Source organism: Rhinatrema bivittatum, chromosome 1 (assembly GCF_901001135.1).
Source record: "Rhinatrema bivittatum chromosome 1, aRhiBiv1.1, whole genome shotgun sequence".
Classification (NCBI taxonomy): Eukaryota; Metazoa; Chordata; class Amphibia; order Gymnophiona; family Rhinatrematidae; genus Rhinatrema; species Rhinatrema bivittatum.
The window spans coordinates 647,555,023-647,567,213 of NC_042615.1; the positions used below are offsets into that span (position 1 = coordinate 647,555,023).

At 46.7% G+C, this 12,191-nt stretch overlaps 1 protein-coding gene across 3 annotated transcripts in view; it reads right to left on the reverse strand.

Moving 5' to 3' along the window:
- Window positions 1-3,980: 3,980 nt before the first annotated feature.
- LOC115073872 overlaps window positions 3,981-12,191 on the reverse strand; it is a 350,431-nt gene continuing 342,220 nt past the window's right edge. For all 3 annotated transcript variants that reach the window (XM_029572796.1, XM_029572788.1, XM_029572807.1), the window contains one exon: window positions 3,981-4,485. In XM_029572796.1, coding sequence (XP_029428656.1) covers window positions 4,001-4,485 — 485 coding nt within the window. In that variant the 3' untranslated portion in view covers window positions 3,981-4,000. The remainder of the gene's footprint in view (window positions 4,486-12,191) is intronic.

The following is a 12,191-nucleotide window of genomic DNA, read 5'->3' on the forward strand; positions in this document are numbered from 1 at the left end:
CTGAGAGTACCCATTGATCGGTAGTGATCGTGTGCCAGGCATTGGTGAAGTGGCACAAGCGACCGCCTACAAGTACCGACGGAAGAGGAGGTTGGCAAATGCTCTCCAGCAGAGAGTCAAAATCCCGAAGCCAGGCCAGGCTGTGGGGTTGGCTGAGTCTTCTGAGGCCTAGATTGGCGGGATAGAGTCTTCTGGTACGGTCTGGAAGGGCGGCCACGAGAGTCAGGAGGATAATATCTGCATGGCTTATAGGATGGCCTCTTAGATTCCTTCCTGAAAGGCCGCTTAGAGGTGGTAGAAAAATCTGAAGGCAACGAAGAAAGCTGACGTAGTGTTTCGTGGTGGTCCTTAAGCTGTGCCACAACTTCTTGGATCTTGTCCCCAAAAAGATTGTCACCAGCACAGGGAAGGTCAGCCAACCGGTCCTGTACCTCTGGTCTCAAATCGAAGGACATCAGCCAGGCCCACCGTTGAGCACTAATCCCCACTACAGACACCCTAGAGGCTGTGTCAAAAATATCATAGGCAGCGCGGACCTCATGCTTGCCTGCATCCAGGCCTTTCTGGATCAGTGAGTTAAGCTGTCTTGGAAGTGATCCGGTAAGGAGTCAGAAAAATCTTGGATCTTTTTAAAAAGGTTCATGGTATACTAGGTCATATATAATTTGTACGAAGCAATGCGAGAAATAAGCATTGACCCATGAAAGACATGACGTCAAAAAGCATCCAGGAATCTTTGCTCCTTCTCTGGAGGAGTTGAGAAATGAGGTTTAGAATGCCGTGCCTTTGTTGTGTCTGTTGCTGCCCGACATCTCTGCTCCGCCCCACCTTACCTCGTTGGCGACTCCCTTCGGGGTTGATGGAAGGCTAGCTGCTGCGGCATCTCCATGCCGTCCTCTTCCGGCGTCCCCGGACCAGCTCGACGCTGCAAGCCGCCATGTTGATCAGATACCTAAGGGCGCACGCGGCCCAACTGATGTACCAGTGTTGGCGCGAACTTCAGGGGCATCCCCCTGAGATGATGTCACCAGCTCCAGATATTTAAAGTCTCAGTTTTCGCTAACAAGACGAGTTAGCAAGGGATTGGTTACCTAGCTTCCTCCTGGTCGCTGCGGATAGGATTTGCTCTCCGCAACCTAGCTACTCTGCCTCCTCAGACTTCACTAGAGGTACCCGCTCCTCGGGGGCCTCGCTTTCTCTTTTTCTTTGCAGGTCGCAGTCCGGAACCGGTACTCACTCCTCGAGGGCCCAAGTCCCGGACTTGCTCCTGAATACCACTTCTGCTAAGAAGTCATCGCTGCTTACAACATTGTGAGTTTCCATCTATCTCTCAGAGCTTTCCCTGGGTCCAGGTACTCACTCCTCGAGGGCCTAATGCATACCAACTCCTTGTCTGCCTTAAGAGACTATTGTGTGAGTGTTACCATCAAGGACTTGTTCCAGAACTCTGCAATTACTGCTTACTCACTGTCTTGGTTTCTCTGCAGCTCAGCCACCCTGGGATCACTGTTCCAATACCTGAGGGACTACAGCCCAGCCGGGCACTTCCAGCTCACTACTGCCACCTCTGGTGGTTTACCATATTGTCTAATAAAAGAACTAGTGTGTGTCTGTCTCCTACACTAAGCCTGACCAGTGGTCCCTCTCGGGATTTCCCCCGAGGGTGTGGTCACCTGCCACTGGTCCAAGGATCTACCCACAACTACTCTAAATAACTACAGATTGCTAATACCAGCTTTAACAACAGAGCTTTCTGACAGCCTTCTTTTGGGCGGATTCAACCACCACAGATTAATGGGAAAGCTGTGTCTTCTGGAATCCAGGAGATGCCTGTACCAGGTAGGTGGCATCCGTTTTACGGTTTACAGGTGGAACCGGCCCAGGATGTTCCCAGTTACATTTACGTAGGTCAAGAAGGACCTTCATGAACAGGTATGGACATGACTTCCTTGGGTGGGTCAACAAATTGGAGCACCTCCAACACTTTATGCCTAGAGTCCTCTTCTGTTTGAAGCTGGAAAGGAATATCCTCAGACATCTCCTTGATGAAACTTATAAAGGACAGATCCTCTGGAGGAGAATGCCTTCTCTCTTCAGGGGGAGATGATTCTGAGGGGATATCATCTGAATCCTGAGATTGGGATGAATCATCCATCCAGGGCTGATAAGGCTGGCCACCAGCTCCACTGGGATCTCCAGATGGTAGAAAAGGTGCTATTCCAGTGGGATCAGAACATGGCATCGATGGCACCAGAGGGGGCATCGACTGAGGAGGATGTGGTATCGATGAAGGGATTGGCACCAATGGCCCTGGGGAACTCTGTGGATGGCTCGGTGGCAGGACTCGATGGACCTGGAATCGGGTCAGGCATTGGTGCGGATTCGTCTTCCAACAACAATGGAATTGGACTCAAAGGAGTAGGAGTCACTGACGTCTTCGGTGCTATCGGTGGAAGGGCACCGATCAAGCAGTCCAATCTGTCCAGCCACGGTGCGAGGACTGCGGGCATCGGGTTGGTGACTGCAGCCGGAATCGGTGTCGGAGCCGATGGAGGCTGAAAACCCTGGAGCACTTTGATGATGGCCTCTTGGACAATCCGGTCAAATTCCTCACGGAAACCTGGGGCTTGCAACCCCAGTCCCGTAGTAAGAGGCAGCGCTGGCATAGCTGGAGGGTCCACCGGTGACAGTAGAATCGCGGCACCCTGCACCAATGAAGGTGGGGTATGCCTCGGAGACCCAGGCACAGAGGTCGATGAAAGCTTCTCTGGACAGGAATTCTTCCTAGGAGGCTCTATCGACGCCGATGCTGAGGGCTTGCCTGGATCAGCGAACTGAGCTTCATGATGGCGATGCCAGTGCTTCTCCCGATGCTTGCCATGGTCCTTATCGGGCACTGAAGATGAGGTGGACAACTTCGGAGTAGCAGTGGACAGACAAGAAGTACCAGTGTCCGACTGCTGGCGAGAAGTTGACGGTGTCGGCTCCGATGACTTTGAGGCCTTCGCCAGGGTCGGAGGCTTTGACTGAAAGAGAAATTCCATCTTCTCCGACTAGCCTTATGGCCTTTTGGCGTCATTTGGGCACATTTCATACAGGTAAGAACGTCATGATCAGCCCCTAAACACAAAACAAACCCTATGCGGGTCTGTGATGGACATTGTCCTGGGACAATCAGGGCATCGACGAAAGCCCTGCAAAAAATGTAGCCGCGGTGTGGCCGGTAGGCCTCGGATGAAAAATCCGACGGGAACTGACTGCAACGAGAGGTAAAGCCTTACCTAAACGTCCACGGTCGTGGAATCGATAAACTTTACCCCATCTGGGGTCCCCCTAACATACTTTGAAAGAAATTCCGTGAGGAAAATTCCTGTAAGGGATTCAGGACTCCTGAATCCACGTGGCTATTGCTGCGAGGAAAAAAAGAGACTGAAGGGGGACCCCTGCTGGATGCAGGGTTAGTGCCATGCTGGGCATGCCCAGTAGTGCCAGTCAAAGTTCTAGAAACTTTGACAAAAGTGTTCCGTGATTGGGCTCCATCCTGATGTCACCCATAAGTGAGGACTATCATCCTGCTTGTCTGTGAGAAATGATGTATTACAGAAAATCAGTTAGTCTAGTATCATAGCAAACATTTTTTCAGAAACTGCTATCAAAGGTTTATTTAACAGTATGTAAACTTTTCACTTTAAAGTATTTTTCTCACTGACGCATGCATTATTTAAATTTAAGTAAAGTTCAAACCAACAGTATAGACATGCATTACTGGCTACAAGATCAGGAAAAGAAACATAAAAATGTGATGGCTGAAAAAGACCATATGCCTATACAGCCTGCCCATCCATACCAACTACTCAGCTCTATAGTTCCTAAGATGCTGAAGTATAATATCTACTGGTTGTCTTTGCCCCAGACATAATTTGTAGCCATCGTCTACTGCATAATCATAATTGTGCTGTTGATAACGTTAAATATTATATTAACTCAGGTAAAATGATGGTTAATCTTGCCAGGGCTGCTTACCAGGGATCTTCATACTCTTACTTCTCTGAAGGCTCTTGCTCCTACGATGACTGGCTACTCTCTCTGAGCTTTGCTGCTGTTGCTGTGAGAACAAGCTAATAGGCACTTCCTCATCTTTATTGGCAGAAATAGGTTTGGATAAAGGTCTCTGCTGGTGAAGAACAGCCCGGGGTGTTATAATAGGTACTGTTTTCTCTTTTGAAATGTCCTTGCCTTGCTCCAGAAAACTTGCTGCTCCTCCTCCTATACTTTCCCTTTCTGATTTTGTAGCATGCTTTCTGGACATTGAGCCTCTCTCTTTTCGTTTTCTTAAATCCTGAAGATCTTCCAAGGCTTGGTCCAATTCAGTTTTTAATTCTTCTACTTCACTAGCTGCCTTATCTCGTTGCTCTACGCATTCTTTGAGTGAGCGTTCCAAAGAAAGAAAGAACTCTTTTCCAAATTTTGACAGGGCTTCGTCACCTTCAATGAAAAAAATATTAGAGGCACACTAGTTTAAAAACAGATCTTCAACATAGGAGAAAAAATACATACAGTTGTGCTCATATGTTTACATACCCGTGGCAGAATTTGTAATATTTTTGCATTTTAAGAAAACATGAGTGATCAGACAAAACACGTCTGTTATTTTTAATGTGTTTCAAATTAAAACTATTATGCATCACAGAATAGCACAATCATTAAACAAACCATAGCAGTAAAGGAAATAATAAAATGGTCCTGTTCAAAAGTTTGCATACCCTTGAATGTTTGGGCTGATAATATACATTCAAACTGACACACACACAGGTTGAGATGGCAATGAAGGGTAGGTATCCATACCTGTGCCTTGTCCGATAGTAATTAATTAGTGTCTGTGTATAAATAGTCAATGAGTTTCTTAGCTCTTGAGAATTCCTTGTGCATGTCATCCAGGGTGTTGTGATTCTGCCCTCATGGGCAGCCTCTTACCTTCTCTCTGCCTGGAAGCCACAGCCCCCGGTCTTCCTTGTGGCTGGAGCCGCACCTCTGTTTGCCCTCTGTGGCTTGAGAGCTGCCGATAATGCTGGGCCTGTTCCTCGGCCACGCCCTGCTCTTCGGCGTTAGCAGCAGCATGGCCGCTGGCCATGGTCCTGCACAACTTTCTGCTTCCTGTTCCTAAAGTGCGGGCCGCGCGTCTTCACAAGATTTAAAGGGCACTCGGCTGGATATGCCCTGGGCCCCACCTGATGACTGCTTCCTGTCTCAGCCCTATAAGAGGGCTTCACCTTCAGTCCTGCTTTGCCTTGCATTGGAGTTACTTGCTCCTGGAAGTCTCGTCTTCCAGCGCTCCGTCAGGTCTTTGTTCTTCGTTGGAGCTCCATGTCTCGTCTGCTTCCTGTGTTCGTGGCTTCCTGATGTTCCATGTCTTCATGTCCTGAGGTTCCGAGTCCAGGCTTCCTGATGTTCCACTTCCTGATGTTTCCGAGGTTCCGCCCTCCTTCGCTCATTTCGAGTCCTCCTAACTTTCCATCTTCTCTGGTTCTCCAGATGACACCTTGCCTCATCATTGGAGTCTCGTCTCAGCTGAATTCCCTTCCTGCGCTTCCGAGACCTCTTGACCCTCCAGCTCCCATGGTTCTCCAGATGACACCTTGCTTCATCATTGGAGTCTCGTCTCAGCTGGATTCCCTTCCTGCGCTTGTCCTGATCTCCACGTGGTCCATGACCAGCTTCTCTAGGTTGTGTAGGGTGCGCAGTGGGATAGGGTAGTCCGTGACCAGCCCATTGGGTCCGCCCATGTAGGTGGGCTGTGTAGGGCGCCCTGACAGACAGTTCCAATGTCTGAACCTTCCTAGCTTCTCGTCTCATCCAAGAGTCTTCCAAGATCCTCATCTCATCAAGAGTCTTCCAAGATCCTCATCCACTTCCAGAGTCTTCTCGTCCATGTTTTGAGACTTCTGTGTCACAAGGCCTCCGTCTGCCCTCATCCTCAGTCTGGTCTGCTGCTTCTTGCTGATACCCAGTAGCAGATCCGAAAGGGCTGGGAACGGTCGGAGGACTGTTCAATAACCAACATAATGTTGTTGGCTTCCAGAAGCATGCAGGTCCGGCAGAGGGTCAGACTTTGTCTTCGCCCATGCTGGGACACACCTCGGTGCTGTCTTGGATTCATCTGGGGTCGTGCCGAAGCCCAAGGGCACACAATCCCCTCAAGTTGGGATCGCTCTCCTAGCATTCCCAAACGTAACACAGGGCTTCACTGACTTTGGTGGTTACTGAAGCATGGGGAAACCAAAAGAACTGTCAAAGGATCTGAAAGCAAAATTAGTTCAACTTTATAAATCAGGAAAAATGATATAAAAAGATATTCAAAGATTTGAAAATGCCAATTAGTACAGTTCAAACTCTGATCAAGAGGTAAAAAATTATGGGTTCTGTTAATACCCAGGTAGACCAAGAAAGATTTCAGATAACTGCTAGGAACATTTTTTGGGATGGAAAGAAAAATCCACAAGCAACTTCTACTGAAATACAGGCTTCTCTGAAAGTGGTATTGTTGCGCATGAAGTGGACCCTTGGCCTGGTATGATGGCGGCCCTGGGCCGTGGGAACCAGGCAAGGCCCCGGCTTCTGCAGCGTCTGGCAACACAGGTAAGTGCCTCCCGTGGCTCCTGCCACAGGAGGCGCAACAGCAACAAGGTGTCAGACCTGTGTTGCTGTTGCGCTCCTCCCGTGCGCTCCTGCCACGGGAGGAGCGCAACAGCACCCCCCTTCAATGGGGTCCTCTCCCCTCCTCAGTAGGTCCAGGAAAGACAACTGGAACTGGGAGCAAGGTGCAGGCGCCTCCTGTAGGTCGTGAAGAACGTAGAAAAAAGAGGGACAAGGAAACAAGCAACAGAGGAACATGGAATGGAACAAGAAACACGGAATGGAACAAGAAACACGGAGCAAGGAAACACGGAGCACAGAAACATGGAGCACAAGCAAAACATGGAAACAAGTGGAGCAAAGAACAAGAACACAGCGGAGCAAAGAACAAGACAAGAGACAGCGGAGCAAGAATCAAGACAAGAATAGCAGTGAAGCGGAGAGCAAGAAACAGCGGAGAGCAAGACAAGAAACAGAGAACAGCAGAGGGAAGAGTGGAGCACAAGAACAGAAGAGAGCACAGAGCAAAGCAGAACAAATGGAACAGGAAAACACAGGACAAGAACAAGCAAGAACAGTAGAGCAAGAACAGGAAAACAACGGAAGAAACAAGAGAACAAGAAACAACAAGAGAACAAGAAACAACAAGAGAACAAGAAACAACAAGAGAACAAGAAACAGCAGAACAAACGAGAACAGAACAAGCTAGAAATGGAAAAACAAGACAAGGAAGACACGGATGCGAATTCAGGGTGGGATTAGCTGGTAGCAGAAATCACCAGGTGGGATGCAAGAACCTCCTGCAGGTTGTGGGACCCCAACCTGGGAATACTGGAGATGCTTCGGAGAAGCTGGCAAAGAGTAGCGAGAACTCCACTGAGTCCAGGGCCTTGGAATTCTGTTGCACATGAAGTGGACCCTTGGCCTGGGGCAGGGTTGGTCTGGCCCTCCGGTCGGACCTGGAGGGTGCCTGCCACCAGGAGGCGGAGTACAGGAGGAGATGGTCTCAGGTGAGCCTCGCAGGATCTCAGCAGAGACAGTTCGTAGTAGGCCCACCACCATAAGGATGTGCGGACGTTGTCCTAGAAAGAAGGCCAGAGGTCACGGGAGGCCAGCAAGAAGAGTCCATATGGAAAGCAAAGATTGGTAACAAGAGATCAGTCCAGAGTAGTCAGCCAAGGCAAGGTCAGGTTCCAGAAAGCAATCAGCATAGTCAGGTCACAGGCATAGGTCTGGGAAGGCGGCAGGCAAGGATGGTCAAGGAACAGGCAAAAGGTCAGTACCGAGAAGACAGCCCGGGGGTACTACCTTGGAAGGCGAGACGAGGGAACCAGAGACATAGAAGACACAAGGACGCTGGAACTGAAGGACGCTGGAACAGATGGCACTTGGATCAGTAGCCACCAGAGTGGAAACCTGGCAAGGGATCAACCAGAGCGAGTGTTCTTCTGGACCTGGGTCCCAGCCACCACGGAAGTGACGCCGGACAGAATGGAAGTCCCAGGAAGCAGTCAACCAGGACATGGGATCCAGAATGAACACTGAACCAGGAGCAGTGGAACGACCCAATTCCAAGGTAAGGTGGAAGTGGCAACTGAGCCCTTTTGTAGGGCTGAGAATTAACTCCCTAGGAGAAGCTTACAGGTGGGGCCCAAGGGACCGCACCCTCACTGTCCCTTTAAATAGGGAAGAGAGCCATGGGCCTGTCCCCTAGAAGGAGCAGGAAGAGGAAGTCAGGACCTTGGACAGAGGCATCCCTGCCACTGCCCTGCAGGAGGAGGAGTCAGGCCTCTGAGCAGGCCCCGTCGAGGGAGCGTCGTCGTCCAGGCCACAGGAAGGACTCCGGGAGTGGCTCCACACCATAACCGAGTCCAGGGACCGCGGCCTCCAGGCCACTGAGGAGGGGATGGCCTCCGGGCCGTGGAGGAAAGACACGAGTGGCTCCATGCTGCGCAAGGAACCCCTGCGCGGCCCTTGCCACGCTGGTACGATGGCGGCCCTGGGCTGCGGGAACCAGGCAAGGCCCTGGCTTCTGTGGCCTCCGGCCACGCAGGTAAGCACTTCCCATGGCTCCTGCCAAGGGAGGAGCGCAAAAGGTATGGGTGTTTCAGCATGTACAATAAGGACATACTTGAACAAAAATGGATTGCATGGTAGAGTTTCCAGAAAAAAAGCCATTGCTGCACCAATGCCACAAAACAACCCACTTACATTACTTCAAACAGTACCTAGAGAAGCCTCAAAAGTTCTGAAACAAAATAATTTGGAGTAATGAGACCAAAACTGAATTTTATGGTCACAACCATAAATGCTATATTAAGAGAAGCACACTATCTCTATGGTGAAGCATGGAGGTGGATCTCTGCTGTTTTGGGGGTGTGTGAGCTACAGCTGCGAAGGGAATTTAGTCAAAATTGAAGGCAGGATAAATGCAGCATCTTATTTATTTTTTATTTTATTTAAAAACTTTTCTATACCATTGCTAAGTTAAATACCGTCGCAACGGTTTACATGTAGGCGCATATTTAATGTAAGTAAAAGTGTACTATAGTACATTCTAACAGGTGCCGTCAAAGGTTCGGTTACAATATATCAATAGACATAGGCATTTAGCGAAGTAGTTCATGACCAATTGTACCAAGGTACTTACACCGGTAGTTTTATTACACATAGTATTATAGTTATGTTTTATTGTGGTGTAGAGTTCATAGACTAATCTACTGTATAGTCCTAAGGACTGTATGTCGGTGCCTTTCTGTCTTTTCCTGAAATATTTCTCTCTATTTTCCTGTCTCTTTGTAAAATGCTTGTTTAAAAAGCCATGTTTTTATGTTTTTCTTGAATGTCTTGAGATCACTTTGTAGCCTGATCTCTGGAGGCATTGTGTTCCAGATTATGGGTCCTGCTAGTGATAGGGCTCTTTCTCTCACTTGTGTCAGTCTTGCTGTTTTTTAACTGATGGAATGGTTAGGAGTGCTTTATTTGCTGAGCGGAGGTTCCTGTGTGGAGTGTGTACCCGTAATGCTGTGTTCAACCAGTCTGATTTCTCATCATAAATTAGTTTGTGAATGATACATAGGGTTTTGTATTTAATTCTGTGTTCAATTGGTAGCCAATGTAACTCTGCTAGGGTTTCAGTTATATGGTCCCTCCTTCTTTTTCCAGTTAGTATTCTAGCTGCTGTGTTCTGAAGTATTTGCAGTGATCTTAATGTTGTATTAGGTAGTCCTAACATAAGGGCATTGCAGTAATCTGTGCTGGAGAAGATTAGTGCCTGTAGTATTGTTCAGAAGTCATTTTGAGTTAGCAGTGGTTTAAGTTTTCTGAGTACTATGAGTTTTGCATAACCTTCCTTTACTTTTAGTGATATGTGTTGTTTCAGATTGATTTCAGGGTCTATTATTATTCCCAGGTTACATACTTTTTCTGCTAGTTCAATTTTCTGGTTGTCTTTGAGTATTATTGATGTTTGACTGATTTCAGAATTTTTTCGTTCTAAGTGAAGAAATTCTGTTTTATCAATATTAATTACAAGTTCCATTTGTGTCAATAGTTGTTTTATAATGCTTAGGTACATGTTGGCTAGGTTTAATGTTTTCTCTAGAGTGTCCTCTATGGGTAGAATTAGTTGAATGTCGTCGGCGTAAATGTAGTGTATAATTCCTAGCCCTGCAAGTAAGTGGCATAATGGCAGCATGTATATGTTAAAGAGGGTCGCAGATAGGGCTGATCCCTGAGGAACTCCTGTTTTCAGATTAATTTTTTCTGATAATGTGTTGTTGATCTGAACTTGGAAAAACCTGTTTTTTAGATATGATCTGAACCATTTTAATGTTAGGCCATGTAATCCGATTTCTTCCAGTCTATTTAGTAGTATTTTATGGTTTACTGTGTCAAAGGCTGCCGATAGGTCAAGCATTAGTAGAATGTAGTGTTTACCACTATCAATGCCTCTTAGAATGTTATCTGTTAGCATATAGAAAATATTGAATGAGAATTTGCATTCATCAGCCAGAAAGCTGAGCATGGGATGCACTTGGACTTTCCAATATGACAATGATCCAAATCATAAGGCCAAGTCGATCCTTCAGGGCTGCAGCAGAAGAAAGTGAAGGTTTTGGAGGTGCTCTTCACAGTCTCCTGACATCAACATCAGTGAAACACTTTGGAAAGAACTCAAACATGCAGTTTATGTTAGACCAGTGGTTCTCAACTTTTTTCCCATCGTGACACCTGACAGACCACACTCACATGTGTGACGCACTGCTCATTACAATTCATGGCGGAAATAAAAAATAAAGGCCCAGTATTATTTTTATTGTTAAGAATGACATAAGGGAAAGATACATATTCTGTCTGAACAGAAATTGCAAAAATAGTAAACAGCCCACACCAAAACAGCACCAATTTCCAGAATTAAAAACAGTAACCACCTTTACCTAAGAAAAGGCAACACTGAAAATATTACACCAGGCCTTAAGACACCAATACATCTCCTATTAGGAAAACGGACCAAGTCAGGCTGTTAAAGAGCCCTACACAGAAACTATACACCAGCAGAATACCTCACCTGAATCACATGTGCTGACCCTCACCTAACAAAGAATAAAGAGACCAAAATGCATAACTAGAAGCATGCAGACAAAAACTGAATTGGAAACCGCAACAAGCCAGAGTATCTGTATGCAGTGTAATAAAGGAAGAAAAGAAACATCACCAGTCCTTATAAAACAAATCAAGAAATATAAAAGCAATAGCAGTAAAAACCATACTAACAAAAAGAACAGATTATTTTAAAATCGCCAATGAATAGAATATTCAATAATTAAAAACTCATATAAAAAATTTCTAGATACCAATAAAATATTTCAAAATAGCAGACACAAAGACCCAGCAATGAAAAATAATAAGGATACAATGTTTGCTCTGCAAACCTGGGAACTTTTGATATCCAGGTGCCCTGAAATTGTTTTGAATTAGCAGGAGGAGGGATGATATGCTTGCAACTTTCTCTTCTCTCTCTCTCACACTGGCTCTCAATCGCTCACATATACACATGCCTTTTCTCTCTCTCTTATATAGGCTCTTAATTTCACATTTACACACATGCTGTCTATCTTTTCACGCTTACACACACAGGCTTTCAATCACACACAAACATGCTGTCTTTTTCTCTCACACACAGACTCTCATTCACATGCTTAAAAACATGCTCTCTCTCTTTCTCTCATATACACACAGGCTCTCAATCACATACTCACATGCTCTCTCACCTAAACCAGCTCTCAATCACACACAGACACACATGCTGTCTCTTTCTCTCACTTTCACGCATACTCTCAATCACATACTCCCTCACCTAAACCAGCTCTCAATCACACACAGACACACATGCTCTCTCTCTCTCATTTACACACAGCTCAATCACATACTCACATGCTCTCTCACTTAAACCAGCTCTCAATCACACACAGACACACATGGTCTCTCTCTTTCTCTCACTTTCACACATGCTCTCAATCACATACTCACATGCTCCCTCACCTAAATCAGCTCTC